Source organism: Colossoma macropomum, unplaced genomic scaffold (genome assembly GCF_904425465.1).
Source record: "Colossoma macropomum unplaced genomic scaffold, Colossoma_macropomum, whole genome shotgun sequence".
Classification (NCBI taxonomy): Eukaryota; Metazoa; Chordata; class Actinopteri; order Characiformes; family Serrasalmidae; genus Colossoma; species Colossoma macropomum.
This window is the reverse complement of record NW_023494784.1, coordinates 32,088,961-32,111,648: the sequence shown is the minus strand read 5'-3', so window position 1 is coordinate 32,111,648 and position 22,688 is coordinate 32,088,961. Positions and strand designations below refer to the sequence as shown.

Below are 22,688 nucleotides of genomic sequence, written 5' to 3'. Positions count from 1 at the left end.
CACTCAAAGAATATACCAAAACTCCATTAAATATTTTATTTTTTTTTATCTTGATTTAATAGCATCAGTAAGCAATATTTGCTTCAAAAATCTCCAAGGCTGCACATTAACTGCAGCCCGTTAACCTTTGTTTTTATAAGTATAAAACCAGCTGCTGTTAATAAAGAACCACAGGAGATAGGAGTAGGAGATATATAGTACTGCGCAAAAGTCCGAGACCACCCGTAATTTATTTAATTTCCAGTTTAAACAGCTATTAAGCACAAGTTATACATTTTTCAGCATCAGGAAAAAAACAGAAAACATATAATTAACAGAAAATTACACAGAAGCCTCAGCACCTAAATATAATATCAAAATTTTCAGAATTTACTGGGTCCACTCTTTGCCTTTATTTTAGCTACCGTTCTTTTCAGCAGACTTGCCATGCCTCCAAAGTTAACTCTTAGAGGCTGGTTGCATTTCAGCTTCTCACAATTCAAGTAATCCCGAAGAAGTCCAGGATACTGAGGTCTGGACTCTGGGTTGGTCAGGCCAACAACTTCTTTGTTTGATCTTTTTTTGCCTATTTCTTTTTCTCAGAAATGGCTTCTTGACAGCTGCACATCCGTTCAGATCTGAAGAGTGAAGCTCAGTTTTCTCCTCTCTCTCAAAGACGAAAGTTTTAAGTACTGTTCATTTGATGGTTTCGGTCAGTTTTTTTTGCCTGGAAATTAAATGAAGACGGTCTCTAACTTTTGCACAGTACTGTACAGTACTGATTGGGATAAATAATTAATTCAACAGTTCAAGTCCAGTGTTGGACAAGATCTTTTTTTAGTTTTTATAGAAGTTGCACCTAATCTAATTTCCATATAAAGGGTTGGGTGAGCTGGTCTTAGTGCATGCCTTGGACAATCGCACAAAAAAAAAAAACTTACTGCAAAGTGGTGACTCATCCGCTCCATTTGGGCAATCAGGTGTATTATCACACACTCTACTGAGGTTGACACATATACTGTGGCCGGGGCACTGCCACTGCCAGCTGGGGCAGCGGAATGGTGGTGTGGGACAGTCGCGCTCATCACTGCCATCACGACAGTCGTTGTCGCCATCGCATAGCCAGCTGCGGAACACACAGTTGCCATTATCGCAGCGGAAGAGTGACGTGGGGCACGTCCGCGGGGGGCAGGCGTGGTGCTCGTCTGAACCATCCTCACAGTCAGGGTGGCCATCGCACTCCCATGTAGCAGGTACACAGCTGCCGTCTGATTGGCACTGGAACTCACTCTCATGGTGGCACATGCCTGGAGGCCTCGTGGCTACAAGTCAAAGGTCATAGCTGTAAGTAAGGCTATTACTTTACAGCATCTCAATAGTAAATTACAGTATTGTAGTATTTTACACATAGAACTTTATGATCCATGGTGGATTGAAAAATTTTGCCTGTAAAATTAAACATAAAAGAAAACCTAACACTTACGACAGCCAGATTCATCGGAGCGGTCATTGCAGTCAAAAACCCCATCGCAGCGGTAGTAGGAGTTGACACACTGGTGTCCATTAGCACACTTGAACTCATAGCCAGTGCAGTTGTAAACTGCATCACAGCAGTAAATTCAGAAATAAAGTAAAGAACGAAAAAAGAATATTTATTATTGACATTAGTAACGCCACATAAGAGCACTGTATGGGTAAATGCACAAAATTTGTATGGCAGCATTGGTCCTTCATAAGATTACTCCAGCAACTGCCCAGTGACTTCTTTTTAGTGTTATATGATATTGTATCGGCCCCAATCCTGACAGTATCAATACAGTATCAGTGTCAACAACAGAGAATTCTGATACCATGAAGCAATTTCTGATGTGCTGTTGAGTGCCGCTTGCATGTGCACCAGTAGACAGAGCTTAACTGAACTGAGCAACATGTTTGATGTATTATAAAAATGCTCAGTGCAAAATCTGTAACGGCAGCATTTTTTGGCGTGATCAGCAAGAATTTGAATACATCAAATTTAATTAAGCATTTAAAGATAAGCCACGCCAAAAAGCACAGCAAGTTTTGTAGCTCTGAAACTATTTAAATGGAAACACAGCTGTAGCATGTTCCAAACATTAAATGCTATTAATTCCAGCTGAGTATGTTTTATTTGTGAAAAACACTGTTTTTACTGGCACCTAATGAGTTTCTATATCAGCACTCGGTATTGGCACATACTTGAGGATCAGGTATCAGAACTGGAAGGAAAAAAGTGGTATTGGTGCATCCCTGCTTCTGAAAGTAATTGTCGAGTTTACTGGTTCTTTTCCTTTTTAAGTACAGGGAATGCATCATTGTCAACGGTAATAAATGGTATGAAAAAGAAAGATTAGACTGAACACTGAAATGTTGGAAAGAATGGAATAAGTCTTACCACAGTCCTGCTCATCTGCCCCATCCACACAGTCTCTATCTCCATCACACACATAGGCTGGGTCAATACAGCGATGGTCAGGACACTGGAACTGACCTGGATGGCATGTTCCTATAGCATCTACCAAACAAAATTAAAATCATCAGAAGGCAGACGTCATGACAAATCCGAGACACGAAGATTGCAACTTTCAAACTCAACTTTCAAAAGCTTCTTACCACAGTTGGTTTCATCAGAGCCATCACCGCAGTCATTGTCTGTGTCGCAGAGCCAGGTGCGCGGGATGCAGCGATGGTTGGCACAGCTGAATTGGTCAGCCTGGCATGTGCCAGGGGTCTGAGTAGGACAGTCTCTCTCATCACTGCCATCAAAACAGTCATTGTGGCCATCACAGCGCCAGTTCCTGGGCACACAGCGCTGATTGGCACAGGTGAAGGCAGTAGAGGAGCAGGTGCTGTCTGAATACGAGCAGAGAGAGAAACTCTCAACCCAGGAAACAACACGAGCAAAACGGAAAAATACCATTTTCCTCAAAAGCATCTATTTCTTCTTTTGAATCTGTCTTTTAATATCACATTACATATCAGCAACATTTATTCTGACATAAAGAGTATGGCCTTTCACAACCAAAAATGAATCAATTCTCATTTTATTTCTCCCAGACCACCAGCAAGCACACATACGCATAGAAAGATTCTTCACACATTTATTATTACTCTAATGAATCCTTCCCCATCCAGATTTTATGCTTACTCAGAAAATATCGTAGTGCATCCAACAACAAAGGCAGCATACTTATACAGTGATAGAAATCTCCATAAGCTGATTTACTTTACTATGCTGAATGTGCACACATTCCAACTTCTCTGGGGGCAGATCTGAATGCATTCATGCATTTAAGTGTCTTAAAATATCGATGGCAGGATGGTAGGTAAGATAAGGTTAAAGGACTCTCTTTTACAAAAGAGCTTAGTATTATACTGAAAACAGGAAATATGAAGTGTAAATATATTACTGTTAGCTCCACAGCCGGCCTCATCACTGTTGTCATGGCAGTCATCCACACCATCACATCGGTAGTTCTGAGGAACGCACTTTCCATTAGAGCAGGAGAAAGAGTTGGAGCCGCACTGCAGCGTAGGGGGCTCATTGGATGGATCCTCAAGGCATGTCTGTTGATTGGGGTCCAGCTTCATTCCATAAGGGCAGCCGCACACACGCTGGGAGTAAGGCGCAGGGAAACAGAAGTGACTGCAGTCTCCATTGGGGTTTGATGGCCTGTTACAGAAGTTAGAACCTGCAGATTGAAAATATAAAATACAGAATTATTTGGTATCGTTTATTCACAAACACCTTTCAAAACCTAAATATAGAAAACGGGATTACATGTTTTATTTACAGTCATCTGTTGAAGTTTGAGTGCTTGTCAAATGGTGTTTTTGTTGATTTTTCTAGGTGAAAATAAGAGAAAACACATCCCCTACAAAGAACACACGTCTGTACATTTAATGCACAATTACTGTTTATTTGCTGAATTTAACATATTTGAAAAGAAAAACATTAAATGCGGCCTGTGTAAAAGATATAGCAGATTTTATATTTTATGTTTTTTTCCCCAATATGTTAATCTCTGTAAACAAATAGAAATTGTGCATTAAATTTTACAGAAAAATCAACAAATTGTGTCATTGGACCAGGGTTGTTCATGACTGTATATTAAACCTCAAAACAACACCAGAATATTTATGAGTTTTTTGGCCTAGACCAATAAAGAAGCAGAATGCTTTGTGGTTACCTACCCTTTGCATGTAAGATTCATAGGCTGAGATGAAGAAGAAGGAGATAGAGAGAGAAAAGGAGAGAGGAGAGGGGGTAGATGAGTGAACAGATGAAAGCACCCCTCACCAGTCTGCAAGTCAGCGTTGAAAGATTTGACATGCATAATGTGGCTGATCCCTCGTCGGATAATCACCATCTCTCCACCGTCCGTTTTCCGAACACGAACGATCCCTCCCAGACGCCAGTCAGTGAAGTATGCATAACCTGCAACAGACACATATATTTATCACAGAATAGCAGTCTATGATCTCTGACCCCAGATTCTTTACCTGTCCCCCACTGAGGTAGGCATTTTAGCTTGCACAATACACACTCTGTTGTCTGCAGAATTAATCAGGTTAGGGAATCATTTCAATAGGCATGATAAAGCCTATTCAGCAGTTTTATATGTATGTATATATATATATATATATATATATATATATATATATATGTGTATAGACTGTTTATTAGTAGTTATTCACAAGCATAAGACATAATCCTTCTTTTTATTATTAATATTAACTACAATAACAGGCAAAAAAATCACAAAATGTTATTACCTTATTATTACATACAAATATGTAAATAATTATGAAACCATGACCCACCTCCAAAAATAGTAAGTCCGAACGGATGGGATATCTGAGTGATCCGATCCAAAGACATCCTGTTCTGGCCATCAAAAGTACTATGCTCAATCTTGTCAAAAAAGGCATCGACCCAATACAAACGCATAGAACTGGGGGAATAGACAGAAAAAGAGAGAGTGATGGCTTTAGTTAAACAGGATTATGATAAATCATGTTTCTAAGGATATCAGCTTGTTTTTAGATAAGTAAACAATAAATGTCCAACAGACATCTGATAAAAATGCAAGGCTTTATAAAAGGCCATCGAGCGGAATCAGTCAGTGGCTGTTTTTTTTAATGAATGAATTACCCATCCATTTTTTTCTATTTATGGTATAACTAGCATGTCTGAATAATGCATTGTAATGGTGTATATATGCAAGTCATGAGAAGTGTTGGGATGTTTGTCTCACCTCCAGTCGATAGCGAGGCCATTAGGCCAGCCAAGAGTGGTGTTTACGATTGACTGAGCATGTGACCCATCGCACCAGGACCTCATAATCTTTGCTGGACGGTACCAGTCGGTCCAGAAAATGAAACTGCCAAATACAAATACATACAGACAAACATAAACATACACAGGGACAAAACCAAAATCGCATTTTGCACCCTGCTTTTCTATTCTTTCAGCCCTACACCCCCTCCTAACAACAGTCTGTCTGCAGGGATGCTTTACAAAACTGTTGGCTAGGTTTTTATTTATAAACTAAGAAGTATCGACAGTTTATTCAAGAACTCTGCAGGGTTTTCTTTCTTAAGCCAAGTTCTTAGCAGGCACTACAATACCAGCCTTCATGCAGCACTAATCTAGCCTCTTGGGCCCAGAGGCCTTATAACTTTGAAGCTATTGGAAATGTCCCACTAGCAGTGCATAAAGAGTCCCTTTATCTGCTCCGGGTTCAAAGTAGGAACAATCTATGAATGGGTGGGCACCTCCTGCATTATGGTAGGTGTGACTGGATACAAGTGCCCAGATTGCTAACGCTTTTTCACGGTCTTAGGGAAACAGAGAGCTGAGGTGAAAGTGAGGCCCCCTGAGCCTTGTTCCTGGCTCAGACCTGCTCACTGAATTGTGTTTTCAGTTGACATTTGAACAAGGCTGTGATTTCTCACCAAAGATCACAACCCCTCTTTTCTCATGGAGATACCTGAGGGTGCATGTTTGACACTGAAGGCTGAAATTAACAAATTACACAAATACTTTGAACAAAAGTTCTTCTTTTTCTTATAAAATAATAGCAACAGACAGATACTTTAGTCACCAGTCAGCTAAACCCATACTGACTCATTTTAACCCCTTATAATTCAAGTTTAGGTTTTAGGTTTATTACAACCTAAGGCTTATTATTTAGTACCCACATGGACTACCGTGAAAATTGGCTCAGTGATTACATTACAGAATTGTACATTATAGAACTGCATGATAAAATTGTGGCCATTTAAGGAATTAACTTACCCAACCATTGGATGCACAACTATAGATCTGGGATTGTTTAGGTTGCGTATGATGGCTCTTCTGGACTTGTCTGCAACTTTCATGACTGATATACTCCTGTAGCGTGGATCTGTCCAGTACAGGTTCTTCGATATCCAGTCATAAGCCAGATCCTCCACACCTTCTACCCGATTGGCTGCAAGTATCTCCCTCTCTGATAAGATCAAAGAAAACACTTAATAAACAAAAGTGACATACATTTTAGGTCAAAACGTTGATCAATTATAGATGACCATTGTATATTCATACAGCAACTAAAATTAGTTAGTTCTCAAAAAGATATTGATGACATTACATAATCCAAGCAAGGTTTCCTTGAATGAAAAATGGTCTGTTTTGCTTGGCTTTACTCTCCCCTCCCCCACAATGCACCGGACACAGTGGACCCTCCTAAGCCATGTATTAGCTCAGCAGGATCACATGCTACAGTTATGTTAACACAGGCAAAGTGATACTGGAGATGCAAAAACTAAAACTCCTTATAATATGTCATTAGTAAAATTCACAAGCAATGACTGTCAACCTTGGGTAAATATAGCACATTTAAAAGATGTTTCAGGCTTTTCAAAAAGTAAATGAAAAAAACATTTCAAACAGCATCTGTTCTGCATTCAGCAATCATTAATCCACAAAAAAGGGAAAATGTATTTTTGGTCACAAACGCAAAAGTGAGCTTTCTTACCTGTCCCATCCACTTTCTGTTTGTAGATAATGTCTTTGGCAGTGTCTGAGAAAAAGATTGAATTGTCCTCGGCACTGAAGTCCACTCCAACAAAGTATGATGGTGTTCCAGTGACAGGTAGGATGATGTCCTCCTGAGAGGAAAGGTTAAAGGGGATTCCTCTAACTGCAAGCTGACTAGAGAAGAGCAGGAACTGCCTCACAGCTGCAAAACAAGGCACAAGGCAATGTATCTGAAAGGCATACTCAAGGTCACTTTACCTAAATTAAATAATGGAACGACAATAAAACACAAAAAAAATCAGGCTTTCATATGACATTTATTCTGCCCCTGTGAAGGCAGCTGTGCAGTCCAGTAGCTTTATTGGATGTGTGCTATTAATACTGTATAATATGAGCAGCAAATGGCATTTGTTTACATTGTTATGCATAAAATATTTGGTTGTTCGCAAAGGTACTGTTATGTCTACCGCAGCATATTGGAGTTATAATTAATGAAATGAAAACTGCTCAGAGTGTGGCGCAATGGCTTTCAGCTTTAATATAGGGGTATTTATATATAAAACAGGCAAACGGTGCAGGAATTAGAACATTTTTTATACATAATCCCCCCATTTTCAGCAGCCCAAAAGTAATTGGACAAACTAGCATGATCATAAATTAAATTGTCTTTTCTAATACATGGCTGCAAATCCATTGCAGCCAATGACTGACTGGAGTCAGGCTTTTGGTGTAATTCCTGCTTGTTCTTGGGGTGTTTTACCATTAGTTTTGCCTTCAGTAAGTGAAAAGCATGCCCAGTTGTGATTGAGGCCAGGTGATTGACTTGGTCAGTGCAGAACATTCCACTTCTTTGCCTTAAAAAAGTCTTGGGTTGCTTTCACAGTAAGCTTTGGGCCAGTGTCCATCTGCACTGGGAAGAACCGTCCAATGAGTTTTGAACCATTTGGGTAAATCCTGGCAGCTAATATAGCACTTCAGAATTCATCCTGCTACTTTAGTCAGCAGTCACATCATCAACAAAAAAGGGAACCAGATCCACTGGCAGCTGAGCAGCCAATTGTCCAATTACTTTTGAGCCCCTAAAAAACAAGGGCTATGTGTGATTGTAAATCCTACACCATTCAGCTAATCTGGATGCAAATACCCTCAAAGTAAAGCTGAATTCTGCACTTTGCGCTAATTGTGTAATTTAAACTCCAATATGCAGCGGTAGACAGCAAAAATTACAATAACTTTGTCGATGTCCAAATATTTAGGCACTTGACGATGTGGTGAAATGGAAGATCTGCTTTTCTAGATGATAAGTCAACATTAAGAGTTGAACAGAACAAAGACAGATAGTTGGCATTTGTTTACTCTCTTACCCACACATCTCTTGCCATCAGGGTGCAGGTCGTAACCCATCCGGCACCTGCAGCGGTATCCCAGGCCACCATTATCCGTCCTGTGACTCAACACACAGATTTGCTCACAGCCACCTCGGTCCATCCCACATGGGTTACTGACTGCCAACAAAACACAAACATGAAGGATTATATATATTAGCACTGAAAGTTTCTATAGGATACCTAATGACACTCTTAAAACATGATTATACCTCAGGGTCAAATGCTTTTTCAGTAGATAAAACCCTGACACACAGAAACCATGTGGTTAATTATAAACTATGTACATATACATGTCCATTAGTTGATTACAATACTTCAATGTTATATCTCCCATGAGAGATTATGCTGGCTGGCTTACCATAGGGCTGCCTGAAAGCATGAACCACGGCCACACCATGTGGTGTCTGAGTGGTTGAATAGAGCACTTGTGGGCTGCTGTCACTGAACTTGTTGGCTTTCATGACGGCCATCTTGGTCCAGTCAGTGTAGTACACAGAGTGTTCAAACAGACTGATGCCAAAGGGGTGAGGGATCACTGAGCCTCCATGCACCACTGTTTTCCTTTAAAGCAATTAGATAAAAGTTTACATTTTTTAACTCAAGGGCGATCAGGAGCTGGTCACGAGTATGTCAATTATTATCATGGTATTCTGTCAAACATCTGCTGGGCGTTTAGACATGAAATAGAAGGCTTGCCCAATACACAAACAGAAACTCAGCGATCATTATTAATTGTGGGCTAGAAGAAGATGCATACGGATAAAACTACTCTAGGTAGCCTGTCTGCATACCTGTGTAGACCATCATAGGTGGTAGTTTCTATGTAGTCATAGCGACTGTCCACCCAGTACACCCTTTTGGCATCAATGTCCAGTGTGATCCCAGCAGGCCAGCCCAGTTTGGATCTAACAATACCGTAGCGGTTTGTACCATCCATGTAGGCCCTCTCCAGCCCAGGTTCGCCATTCAGAGTGTCCCAGTCAGAGAAGAAAAGATACCTAAGGCAAAATATAATGAACATAGTATTCTTTTCCTCATTCACCATATAAGAAGTACTTGTAATCAACAGAAGATCTAATCCTAAACTATGCAATCACATTACAGTAAAAAAAGAAACTTCTATGAACTCTGGACATGAGCCCTGGTCACTGGATGGTGATCTTTCCTGAAAAATCTCATTACGGGACAAGATCCAAGACACTGGACACTAGCTATACTGTAGCTTTCATTTTTAAAGGAGTCACTTTACAGATAAACCGAACAGGAAAAAAAAACATACTGCATTTGAAATGTACACCTGAACACTTTCATCAAAGGCATTGCAGTTGTGTACATTAATTGTCACTTCCTAATTTATCAGGATCCACCTGGCCCTGATTCCATATTGGGTTTCAATGCATCTCCTCTTTTCTTATTACTTCCAGCTAATCCTTTACAGTAGTATAGTTTATAGCTCTCCAACTTTAATTACTTGCGTAAGGAAGACAGAGGACGATAGAAGAGGTGCCAGTAGCAGATGCCCTTATAAGCTGATCTCAGGCCTGTTTTGTGGTTTCTTTTACAAGATTAGAATTTTGGAGATGCTGCTCCTAAATAATTAAACAGAGCAAAGAAACTGAAGATGAAGCGCTTCATTATTACATTTTACTTATTATATGCAGATTTTTATAATATGCAATTTCCACTTTCATATACCCAACTGAACCACCAATGTGGAATAGTGAAATCTGCTACATCATGCTTCAAAGCACCAGAGACTTGACACCTCATCTACCATCAACAATCCTGTCTATTATTTAAACGTACAGCAGAGTCTGAACATAAAATCAGAGACCAGCCTTCATATATTTAATTTCCAGTCAAAACAATCACTGCGTAGAAATTATTCATTTTCAAGAGATTTTTGAGATTAGATCCATGTGCATAAAGATGAAAAATCAAAGGAAAATACATGAAAAATGTAATGTAAAAACAGGATTGTCCAAAACTGGAGGGAAAAAAAAGGATTTAGAGAAAATGTGTAGAATGTGCAATTGTGCAAGACCTGGTAGACCACCAATCTGTCACTATCAGATAAACAGTACTTAAAGGTCTCATCTTTGAGAAATAGGAGCTCTCAATTAAGATCCACTCTTGCTTCACATCTGAAAAAATCCACAAGTGTTTCTGTCCATCTTTCTAGAAAAGAGAAAACTCAATGCTTTGGGTCTTAAAGGATGTGCAGCTGTCAAGACGTCATTACTGAGAAAAGGAAATAGAAAAAATAGAAGGAACCTAGAAAAAATAGAAGGAACTTTGCAAATCAAAGAAAGAAGCTGCTGCTGTTCTCATAACAATGGACTGTCTACCCTAGACAGTTTGGGATTGCATGGGTTGTATGCAACCAACTTCTAAGACTGAACTTTGGAGGTGTGGAAAAATACCCCTGCAAATTTCTTTGAAAAATGAAAGCAAGTCTCTTGAAAAAGAACAAAAACAGTGGAAGCTTGAAGATGGAAAGATTTTATTCCTAAATATAATATTTAGGTGTTGATGCTTCTGTGCTATTTTCTGTTAAATATATATTTTCTGCTTTTTTCTTGAGACTGAAAAATTAATAACTTGTACTTAATTATCGTTTTGACTGGAAATAAATAAATGAAGTGTGGTCTCTGATTTTTGCACAGTACCATAGATTTCCTCCTAAAATACATACCAATCATACCCTTTGTAGAGTGGAAGGTGACTAGAACTCAGGGTAAACACAGCTCTGCACTGTAGAAACTCAAGCTGTAGTTTCTGGTCCCTTTTTCCAATTACTCACCCAACTGTTGGGTCTAAGGCCAGGCCTCTTGGGTTTCCCAGGTTCTCTGCGATGAGTGTGACACGATTGCTCCCATCGAAGTCCACCATGTCAATTCGGTTGACACTGGCCTCCACCACATAAAGTTTATTGTTCACCCAGTCCACTGCCAGGTTCTCAGGATAGTCAACCGATACATTGAGGATCTCCTGTAAATGCGATCCATCCATGTCCACCGAAAAAACCTGGCCAACAAATGGAATCATTCCTTGATAAAAGTGTATTAGTTTTCGGTTCTTATGTCTCCAATGTACAGTATATCTTGATATATGGTAAGTGAGAAAGAAAGTATGTATTATTTCAACCAAAGTCTATGATAAGATGTACAGGATATCCACTCGTAATAATCATGTGTAATACAACTGGGTTTCTGATTCCACATGTGTCGTCCAGCTAGCTTATCTGTCCAGTAGCATTTAAGTGGTGCCACAGGGGCAGTACTGTGAAACCACTGCCCTACTGATTTCAAGATGGCACCAGTTTCTCAGGGTGGACCACTTGGCATTGTAACAGAAGCTAAGGCACCACTGCTCTTTGCAGGCCTTGCTCTTTGGAAACCAAACCCAGACGTCCTAGAGAGTAGGATTCTCAGCTGACCCGTTTAATGGAAACATAAGCTGTGGAAGAAGTCTGCTACTTTGGCTCGCTCAAGGACCCCCCGCTTAGAGGCTGCTGGCATTCCTTCGAGTTGGGGTACTAATCGCAGACCCCCGGCTCTTGGTATGTCCCTGCTTTTCAGCTCCATGGCTGGGGTTAAAACCAGAGAGCAGCCAAGACCTCGAACAAAACCCTTTGAGTTGGCCAAGGAATGCATAAAAGGCTGGACGCAGAGAAAACAAATACGGCATGGTCACTTTGGACCCTCTCAGGTTACATAAAATTGCACAGAAATATGCAAGCATTTTCCAGCATATCAGAAACTTTGCGGAGATTAGGAAAACACGGACTCCGCTGCAGATCAGATCCAGCCACTGGGACTGCAGCCATACAGGAGCCAAGCAGCTCTCGCATCATTACAGTATTAGCAGTATCTACAGGCATCAGTCAAAGAATTCCCTCTCTGCTGTCAGGTGGCCAACTTCCTTCACAACTTGAGCACTTTAACAAACACTGGGCCTGCTGGTCCTCAGGGAGGGGGTGTTACTGGGGGGCATTTCCTAAAACTGCTATGTTTCAGTAGGGAGGGGTAAGGAGAGGCAGAAATCACACTGGCACACAATTTTTTTGATGGACTGGTCTTGCATTGGAATTTGGCCAAACACTGGAGGAAGGTGGTGTGAAGGTGAGATCAGAGCAGAGTCTGACTGTGTGAGCATATATGCATGTGTGAGGAGGCAGGAACATTAGTGCATGTTCAGGGAAGAGCAGGAATAATGAAGAGCTTTGTTATCAACAACAAATTTAATAGCAACAGCACTCAAGGTTAGCAGCTCAAGGTATCTATGAAATACCACTCATTAAAATGGTGTAAACTGAGATGGCCTGTCAGATGTGAGATATATGGTGAGATGCATAGTCAGCAACAACACTGTCTTTGTTAAAGACAACAGAACCATGAGCAGTACAGTCATCAGTGTGGAAAGTTCTAAAACTTAAGATTAAACAGGTTTAAGGAACACTTAGACATCATAAATATAAATATAAAGCCATTAATTACCTTGTTTTGAATAGTGTCAGTCCAGAAGACCCTTTGGAGCTGGTAGTGGAAGTCCACTCCCACCGCCACTCCCCTATTCGCAGAGCTAACCAGGGTGCGAGAGCTGTGGCCATGGATACTTCCAACCAGCAAATCTCTTCCATCCGAAAACAGCAAAGATGCCACTCCAGCTGCATGGACACAATTTCATGATGTTATTCCTGATGTTTACTATGCATTAATAAGTATCAACACACTCCTTCTAATTAGTGAATTCAGCTACTTCAAGGTGCACGCAGCACTGACAAATGTGTCCAACTGAGCACATAAAGCGTGTATAATCTCCATAGAAAAGCACTGCCAACAGAACAGGGCACATCAGTTGGGTATAAAGCCCCCGAGCACTGGGCTGAGGAGAGGGGGAACTGCATTTTCGGGAGTGATGGAGCACCATCCAATACCTCTGATGAGTTGAAATAGTGTTTGTGATCCAGAACTACTCATCCAACATAACGACTTGACCTCACTAAAGGTCATGTGGCCAAACACAAACAAATCCTCACAGCAATGTTCCAACATGTAGTATAAAGCCTTCCCAGAAGAGTAGATATTAGATAAGCAAAATTGTAAAGCGACCTAAAGATAAAAGGTATTATAATACTAATAATAACAATAATAATAATAATTATTATTATTATTAGTAGTAGTATTTATCAACAAAGTAAGTAGTGCCCTTGAGCAAGATGAGTACCAGTTGGGAAAGTTTCTCTAACCAAAGGAAATTCTTTAAAGTCAAATCCTAGCGAGATCACATAATCCAATGAGTCTCTGAGACATAACTGCTTTGAAAATTAATGGCTGCAATGGAGCCAGAGCTGGTTCTAAATTTCAGACCATCAGCCAAAGGAATTGTCGAGCAGGAGACATTTGAGATACTTAATAAAATTATGGTATTTAAATCAAACTGAGACTCTTTCAGGGAGAATCATGGAAAGCTTGAAAGAACTTAACAATTTAATGTTTATGACAACTGTTAATTTTAGGAAGATCAATTTGAAAGTCTTGCCAAGCTTAAGTAAAAAAGCTTGGAGGCTCATGAGGCAAAGGGCTGTTCAACTGTGCTTCTGAAGCAATGGAAAAAAAACTTGGCAAATTAAAACAGGATGATTAAACGTAAGAAAATAAAGGATTCACTGTATGAATCTTCTTCATTTTTAAGGGAGAGGAGTCACTTATAAACATTAGTAACCCCATACGGTGCACACAATCCTGAAGTCAGACTGTGTGAACAGATGTATTAGACATGATTGGGCATGATGCCAACACTGCCACGATTCAGTGGGGGCTGGGCTCTTGCCACTTGCCAGTGTTGTTTATTTGGGTCTTTCCTTTGGTATCCACTTCATACCACTTTTTAAAACCCACTGTGTTTGACCCAGCAGCTCCAGCATAGTTATCACAGATATTCCTGTGATACCCTGTGATACCCCGTGATATTCCAGATACCCTGTGATATTCCAATCCAGTCCATTACAAGGTGAATTCAAATTTGAATGTAAAGGTTAGACTTCAAATATCAAATATCAAATACATAAATTTGAAACACACAACGCTAAAAATGCTACTGTAAAAAATAAGCTTATCAAGCTTCAGTGTCTCCTAGTACATGGTGTAAACTGACCATTGTACTGGTTAAATGCAATTAAATGCATTAAATGCAAAATAGCTGTATTGAGCGTGCTCGGCATGGCACATACAGAGGGCTCTTGGTCAGCAGCCATTCTGTGCACTACATAAGCAAATGACAGACTGAGAAAACAGTCAGAAACAATGGACCCAGGAGCAGCTGAAAGAGAGCACACAGGGAGGAGGGCTGAGTGGATTCAGTCTGAGTAGTGGACTTCACAGTTGTCACTAGTGGTTAAAAAGCTAAAAACTAAAACCTACATAAGCTAAAAGCATACATGTTCTCTATTCACTTAAAAGATTAAACAAAGGACGTTAACAGAGGATAAATTAATGGCACATTTTCAGATTTCCCAATGTCATTTTCAAAAATAAGGATGATGTCATGGACCTCCATTTAAAAGACCTTTTATGCTTAACAAGAGCACATATCATGGAAGATCACTTTTTCCTTGCTTATTGAAATACAGGAGTTTGATGTAACATGTACATATTGTTAAAGTTGCAAAATGTACTGCTCACACTTAAAGTCAAAAAGCAACATATACAGTCCTATGCAAAAGTTTGGGAGCCCCTGGTTAAATGACATGTTTTATTGATTTTCTAAGTGAAAATAAGTGAACACAACCTCTACAGAGAACACACTTCTGCACATTTAATGCACAACCACTGTTTATTTGATGACATATTGGGGAATAGATAAAACATAAAATGTAGCCTTTGCAAATGTTATGGCACATTTTATGTTGTATGTTTTATTTTATTTCAATATGTTAAACTCACTAAATAAATAGAAATTGTGCAGTAAAAAAGTGTCCAGACAAAAATCTTATTTATCTTATTTATTTAGAACTTATTTTCACTAGAGAATCAACACAACAACTTTTGTATGCTGCATATATAAAGTCTACTGCCTTTTGAATGAGGCACAACATGTGGCAGCCAATATAGCGACAGAGAGAGAGATTTAGAGAGAGTCAGAGTTTCATGTGTAATATCTATAGTTCCAGAGTAACTCACAGGATGTATTGGCTCTACAGTATCTGTGCTGCTCTAACACGTATCCCTCCTGACAGCTGCAGCGATGGGTTCCTATCCGATCCTCACACAGCTGATCGCAAACTCCCCACAACTGGCACTCATCATAATCTGCAGACAGACATAAAGACAGCATAAAAAAGACACAAAATGCACTTAGCATTTAGGTTAGGAACTTAATGAATCACGTCTTCAGATGAGAAGCATGCTTCAACTAAATAAATCTTTCCGTAACAGACTGGCTGTGTTCCAGGCACAAGATATAAAACTAAATGACTTTAGATCAGTATTTTTACTGAGATGCTTGAAAAATGCAGGCCAATGAGAGTATTATAACATGAAGAGACAAACAGTGCACGATCAAAGCATTGCTAAATTCAGCTACTTGTGAAAGGCCATGTGGTATTACCGATACAGGAGCGGCTATTGTTGCTGCTGACCACATAGCCAGGCGGACAAGAGCAGGTACCGCCTTCAGGAGAAATTTGACAGCGATGCTCGCAGCTCAAAGACGCACAGCGCCATATACCTGGAAAAAAAAAACAAAGCAAATGAAACTTCATTTCATGTCAATAGCGATCCAGCAGGCTGGAAATTTGTCTGAATTAACATGAAATATCCAGTGAATAATATAAAATGACTACAATAGCATTTGGGTTGAATATGAACAGCACCATTGAAATAAACAAACATGGGTTAAAAAATTTATGATCAATATAAATGGATACTGACTGCAGTTGCGACCAGCTGTCGAGTTGGTCTCATCTTCCCCATCAGGACAGTGGGGTGTCCCATCACAGAGCTGCCTCATGGGAATACAAACACCGGACGACGGACATGGCCATTCACCCGGGAAACATTCATGCTGGACATTATCTATGGATATGATACCACAAAATACATCAGGGTGACTTATGACAAGAGGTAACACCAAAAATCAATGGAGCAACAAGAAGAATATTAATGACACTTATTGCAAGCATTTTTCCCCCAGATTCTGTGGTCACTGTTTAACTGCCACTTTCCAGTAAACATACTCAGGGAAAAAGGTCACAAGCTTAAAGCCAAAAAAAGTATAAGGTCACCCAGAGAACAAGTTGAGCAGGAGAAGATGACAAAAACCTTGCTTGATAATAACAGAAACAATGTATGAGGTTTGCAACAAGGACAGCAACCTTATCTCTACCATGGAATGAGAAGCAGCCTGGCTCAGCCTTTTTCCTGGCAAAACAGTTTTGTTTTAAATCATGGGAAGTAACCGCTCTTAGAGGGTCACATGGGAGCTGTGGGTGCTCTAACCAGGGCCTCTCAAAGCACAAGCCCTTCAAAGCAACCTGGAGAAGTTCTAAAGAGCACTGGAGGGTCTGAATGATCAGCAGCCACAGAGTAGAAACGAATGGCTGATGAGAGCCCTCGCTGGGCACAAGAGCCAGACCAGTCCATGACTAAGGGGCTGCAGGTTAACATAACAGGATTTCTCACACAGTCAAAAATGTTTCTTTAAGCATATTATACCCTTTCCCTGAATATAACAGATTACATTAACAACTAGACATTTGTCAATTGTTGTGCTGCTCTAAACTCCCAAAAATTAATAATAAAATAACATTCCTTATTAAAGAAAAAACCCACCACAGCCTCTCTCATCAGCATTGTCTCCACAGTCGTCCTCTCCGTCGCACAACCAGACCTGGTGTATACAGCGACCGCTGGGGCAAGTGAAGTAAGTCCCTCTACATGTAGGGTAAGCTGTGAAGTGTGAGGGCATCAAATTGAGTTTGAGAAAGGTGTAATATAAATAAATGTATTACTACTGCTATTGACTAAGAGTCAGCTCAGATGAACTTAAGAGGGACTAGCAACCATTATCAGACATTAACTTTTTAAACTGAAGGCTTATTTATTTAGTTATCTAAAGATTTCATTATGCATATTCTGCACATTGTAAATATAGTACAGGCTGGAGAATTTGAAGGTTTGTTTGTGGCAGAGAAAGCAGTAATGTACATACTGCAGTTCTGTTCATCACTCCTGTCCCCACAGTCATCATCATGGTCACAAACATACCCACGTGGAACACACTCTCCATTACTGCATTGGAATTGGCCACCACTGCATCGCTGAGCTGCACAGAATAAAGCAAAAAACACACTTTATATTAGGTCTATTTGGAAAGTGCAGCATATAATTTGGTATAAAGTGGCTGGTATAGTGCAGTGGGTGACAGCACTGTCTGGCAGGATGGGGTTCTATACTCTGCCTGGGCAAGAACACCAAGCTAACTCAATTAGAGTCCTTGGGCAAGACTCCTAACACTACTTTCATCCATGTCTGTGACATGATCAAATTTGCTCTGAACTAGAGCATTTGCTAAATGCCATAACATAAATAATTGTTGTTTACCGATCCTTAACCATAATGCTATGTATCATTTCTTTAGCTGTAACACACTGAATAAAAGTTCTTCCTTATAATCTTAACACGCCCATAAGGTTAGGTCTCTTTGCTTTAGTGTCCTGCCCTGGACTCTACTCTGTCACTCAGTTCTTTCTGCCGTGGTCTGAAGATTCACTTCTTCAGGCAATATGTAGGTACCTAACCCCTTACTGCACTCATTCGCACTTCTTTTCTGAATCATTGCACTGCAAAAAATGTTATCCTAGTAAAACATAGTAGTGAAAACATCTTAAATTTACATAATATATCTATTTGTCATTATGAGATTGCTGCAGAAATATTATAATTTTTACAACAATCTCATTTAAGATGTTAAGGCCTGCATGTAAGATGTTTTCACTTGCTAAGATCTCATTTTGTGCCACTTCTCTTCAATCCACTGCACTTTACCTCTGTGTTGTATTACTTTGTTTATTTATTTATTTACAAAAATGCACTTAATTCTCCACAAATCTACACCTGTATTTATTCAACTAAATCAAGCTTAGCATGGCTCTTGTGTCTTAGGTTATAGATCCCAGCAGTAAATGTCAGTAATTTGCATCACTTCAGCTTCTACTGTTTGCAAGTCGCTATGACTAAATGACTAAATCATTTCCACATGAGTAAAATATATCAAATCAACTCTCTCTTGTCTCTTCATTTACTCACTTTTGGCAATGATTGTGCTGATGTAATCTATTGCAGTCATGTGGAAATCATATAGACATTAGAACTGAGTAAATTCAATGCATTACTTTTTTAGTGCAGCAGCATCATTACTGTGCTTACACCAAAGTAGTCTGACATTGGGAACTAAGCTGGAGGTTTGCACTGGGATGCATTGTGAAGGGTAAAGGCAGTATGTATTCCCTGCCAGCGACAGACACTCACTGCAGTTGGCCTCATCTGAGCCGTCTCGGCAGTTGAGCACCTGGTCACAGTGCTGGCTTGTGTTGTAGCACGCCCCGTTTGCACACCTCAGCTCTGAGCACTCAGGGTAGTCTGAGGAAGAGAGAGAGAAAAAGAGTCCAGCCATCACTCACTCATTCAATTAAATAAAATTACTCTGTAATAAGATACTGCTACATATGGAATATACTGAACAGGCGGGATGTTTTTTTTCCAAAAGGAAAGGTATCAAGATGAGTCCTCAATAGAAAAATAGGATTGATACACCATTAAAGTCTAACGTAAGTGAGTGTATAAATATGTGCCGTGCAGTAGTGTGTGCCTAGAACTTTCGCTTAATAATGGAATAGTAGCTGAACGACGTTTCACGCTAATCCACCAAGGAATCTGCAATCAATTTCTGACAACAAGAAGCATATTGTGGCCATTTCTGTCAGTCAACGAGCCTCTTAATCTTACAAATTGATTAAAATGCCACAGAAGCCTGTAGTGGGAGTTGGTGGGGGTGCATCAACCTGCCCAACAATGTGTGCACACATACACACTGACGGCTGACTTACGGCAGTTTCTCTCATCCGCCCCGTCTGAACAGTCAGGTAGATGGTCACACCTGTACTCCCCTGGGATGCAGGCCCCATTAGTGCAGCTGAACTGTGTGCTGGAGCAAGTTCTGCCAGCTGCAGAGAGATCAAGGGAGACATTTTTAATATATATGTGCTGGGTGGTCCTCATCTTAGACATGCAGCCTGTAGCCCACACACTGGGCCTATCGTGTTTCACCTACATGAAGGAAATTACACGTTTTTACATTACTAATGATCAAGAAAACATTTGGACTTAACAGGTTGTGTAAAAAGATGAAAAAAACGAGATAGAGAAAAAGGGCGAGATGCATGATGTGGAGGAGGTGAAAGAAAGAGAGGGAGAGAGAGTGGACGTACGGCAGTGCTGTCTTTCATCTGAACCATCTTCACAGTCCTCCTCATCATCACACAGCCAGGGTTCTGGAATGCACTCGCCATCACTCAGACACTGGAACTGACCCGCATCACAGGTCGATTGGGCTGAAAGAACAGTGAGCCAGCTTAATGAACAAACTCATAAGAGCAGAAATAAACCACACACAGGGATTCTTCTTTAAGAGGTTAAAATCGACAGTTTGGCCAAAAATCTCATTTGGCCAAAAATCAAAGTTTCCTTTTACCCCAAATGCAGCCGAACTGCCAAAACATGGTGTCTGCCAAAACATATTAAAAATGTCTCCTTTGGTGTCCAAAGTTTGGTTCTTACATTTTGCACTTGAGCTACGAGGGTAATGCATCTAAGAAGCATTGGAAGCTTATAGGCCGCAGGTTAGCTTTGTGCAAGCTGCATTATACTTAGAGTGTGACCATATTTAATCATTATCCTAACAAATTATAGTATCATGATAAACAATATGCTTCTCTGAACATATTGTGGATTTCATCAGTACTTAAAGAACTCTGACCAAATGCATGCTTTGTGTAAAGAGAACATAATTAGTCCTGTTTAACTGGACTAATTGTGTGGCACATTATGTGAAATGTTGAATGAAAAAATCATATCACAATATGACATTTTTGCCATATCGCCAACCACTAATTAAACTCTTACCTGAAACTATGCTGGATGGTAGATAATCTCAAATAGACTTATGTTGTTTTCTGACACTGTATTACATACTGTTATCTATAATAACTGCCCCAAAACACCTGATCCAGCTCATAAAGGGCAATAGTTGAAAGTGTGTAGTTCTATGGGTTCACAGGAGCAGGATTAAGAAACACTGGGCTATAAAAATGAACAAAAGTATATTGCATAGCCAAAAACAGCCATACTGAAGCCTGAATTCTATCCAGTCTTCTGTCCAATACTGTCCATTTTCTATGTATCTTGAAGAAGCAGACTTTAAACACCAAATATGCCTTGGTTGATCGATTTTTCATCTGGGGTAAGAGGAAAGCTGGGCCTATTGGATTTCTTGGTCAACATATCACTTTAATGTTGTGTTTTAATATTAAATTTTGTTTTGTTTAATTTGAGTGTGTTTTGAGCTATGCTCTTTATGATGCATTTGATTTTTCAATCCGTGAGATGCATTGCTTCAACAAAGAATACCTTTTCAGATAAAGCAGCTTGATAACCAGCTGATGAGCTGAATCAGGTGCGTAGGGGCAGTGAATATTTGAAACTGTGCAGCGCTGCAAGTTCATTTTTGACCATTTTCAGTGTAAAATTTTTAAACAACAAATATGCCTTGGCTGACAGACTAAGAGAAAAACTGTGTCAGTTTGATTTCTGGCTGACCTGTCACTTTCAAGATAAATTTGCTCCTTATAGCACATTTGATTTTTCATGAGCTGCATCTCTTAAACAAACTAGGATAACCTTTCAGATAAAACAGCCTTCTTGAATTCACACCAACCAACCTATTTGGCACACTGTCTGTCTACTGAACAATCCTGGTGTAGATAATAAAACATTTCCCACTGTATCTCATTTTTACTTCTTATCAGCTTTAAACAAGATCCAGACATATCCATTACATCAGTATTTGTTAGAGTGAGTCAGTGCTTGTGATAGCAGGACTGAGAGAGAGTTTTACTCACGGCAGCCACTCTCATCTGAGTCATCTGTGCAGTCTGCAATGCCATCACAGCGCCAGCCTGCCGGGATACACCTGCCTGTCGCACAGCGGAACTGGCCCGGCTCACACCCCAAGCCTGTACAGCCAGAAACAAGAGCACCTCAACTTGCTGGCTATTGTTTTGCAGTTAACAGTGGGACCACACTTTTCTAAACTACATTACAAAAAACAGTTCAAAGTCTTAAGGTTATAAGCTGCTCCAAGCAGAAACTTTCACTACACTTTACAAAGGCTGAACTAATTGACTCATTACCAGCAAATAATAGTATGCAAAATGCAAATGATGAGTTGGTGTTGAATTTGAAAGGCACCCCTGTGGCGTGCACATGCACACCTACATCAGCCTTAGGGTATTCCCATGAGGTGATATGCTACTTTATTTAGAAAAAAAATCACTGTCCAACTACAAAAGCTAAACATCAACAAAACTGAGTCACTATGAAAACACATCAGAACGCAAAATGCAAATGAGTTCATTTGGATTTGAAAGGTACCCTTGTGATACGCACTGCTCACGAGCAGACCTATGTCAGCAGCGCCTACACATCTTTCCCTCTCATTATCATACATTCTGAAAATGAATAGCACTCTTCACTCCTCTTATGCAAACACAGCCATGCTCTTTAAGTGTATGTGGAGGTGAAGGCTGCTATTGATGAAGCACATAGTTAAGAGCATTGACAGGCAGCGGAGCAGAGCGTGCCAGCCAACCAGCAGACACTTACACAACCCTCGCTTCTCTCTTCCCAATCCCTCCTTTTGATCTCTGCCTCTGAGTGGCATCTCAGGAGATAAGGTACCACCCCTGTACCTTCCCCGCCGCGCTCGGCGAGATATCGACTGGGGCAGCATAGTTCAGCCGGAGAGAACCTCCGACGGGGCCGCCGCAAAAAAACGGAATGCGCGATTCTGATTGTCTCTCACTGACACTCTGATTAATGGTGCATGCTGTTCCTTGTCAGAAATGTAATTGGGATAAATAGTGGTACCGGGTGGTACCACAGCCCTTACACCCAAATTCCAAAAGCCAGAGGGAGATGCAAGGTGGAGGGAGGTGG

At 40.2% G+C, this 22,688-nt stretch overlaps 1 protein-coding gene across 2 annotated transcripts in view; it reads right to left on the bottom strand.

Annotated features, from left to right (window-relative positions):
* lrp2a (low density lipoprotein receptor-related protein 2a) overlaps window positions 1-22,688 on the bottom strand; it is a 78,295-nt gene that overhangs the window by 49,073 nt on the left and 6,534 nt on the right. Inside the window, exons 2-25 of one of the 2 annotated variants that reach the window (XM_036568896.1) lie at window positions 21,593-21,706; window positions 19,904-20,026; window positions 19,523-19,639; window positions 18,945-19,055; window positions 17,626-17,739; window positions 17,247-17,363; window positions 16,347-16,490; window positions 16,024-16,143; window positions 15,597-15,725; window positions 12,912-13,081; window positions 11,216-11,439; window positions 9,204-9,410; window positions 8,771-8,973; window positions 8,389-8,529; window positions 7,023-7,226; window positions 6,302-6,494; window positions 5,259-5,384; window positions 4,825-4,955; window positions 4,301-4,438; window positions 3,411-3,692; window positions 2,614-2,853; window positions 2,396-2,515; window positions 1,463-1,579; window positions 921-1,301 (exon numbers count right to left, since the gene is read on the bottom strand). In XM_036568896.1, coding sequence (XP_036424789.1) covers window positions 921-1,301; window positions 1,463-1,579; window positions 2,396-2,515; window positions 2,614-2,853; window positions 3,411-3,692; window positions 4,301-4,438; window positions 4,825-4,955; window positions 5,259-5,384; window positions 6,302-6,494; window positions 7,023-7,226; window positions 8,389-8,529; window positions 8,771-8,973; window positions 9,204-9,410; window positions 11,216-11,439; window positions 12,912-13,081; window positions 15,597-15,725; window positions 16,024-16,143; window positions 16,347-16,490; window positions 17,247-17,363; window positions 17,626-17,739; window positions 18,945-19,055; window positions 19,523-19,639; window positions 19,904-20,026; window positions 21,593-21,706 — 3,966 coding nt within the window. The remainder of the gene's footprint in view (window positions 1-920; window positions 1,302-1,462; window positions 1,580-2,395; window positions 2,516-2,613; window positions 2,854-3,410; window positions 3,693-4,300; window positions 4,439-4,824; window positions 4,956-5,258; window positions 5,385-6,301; window positions 6,495-7,022; window positions 7,227-8,388; window positions 8,530-8,770; window positions 8,974-9,203; window positions 9,411-11,215; window positions 11,440-12,911; window positions 13,082-15,596; window positions 15,726-16,023; window positions 16,144-16,346; window positions 16,491-17,246; window positions 17,364-17,625; window positions 17,740-18,944; window positions 19,056-19,522; window positions 19,640-19,903; window positions 20,027-21,592; window positions 21,707-22,688) is intronic. The other variant, XM_036568906.1, reaches the window with a different exon arrangement.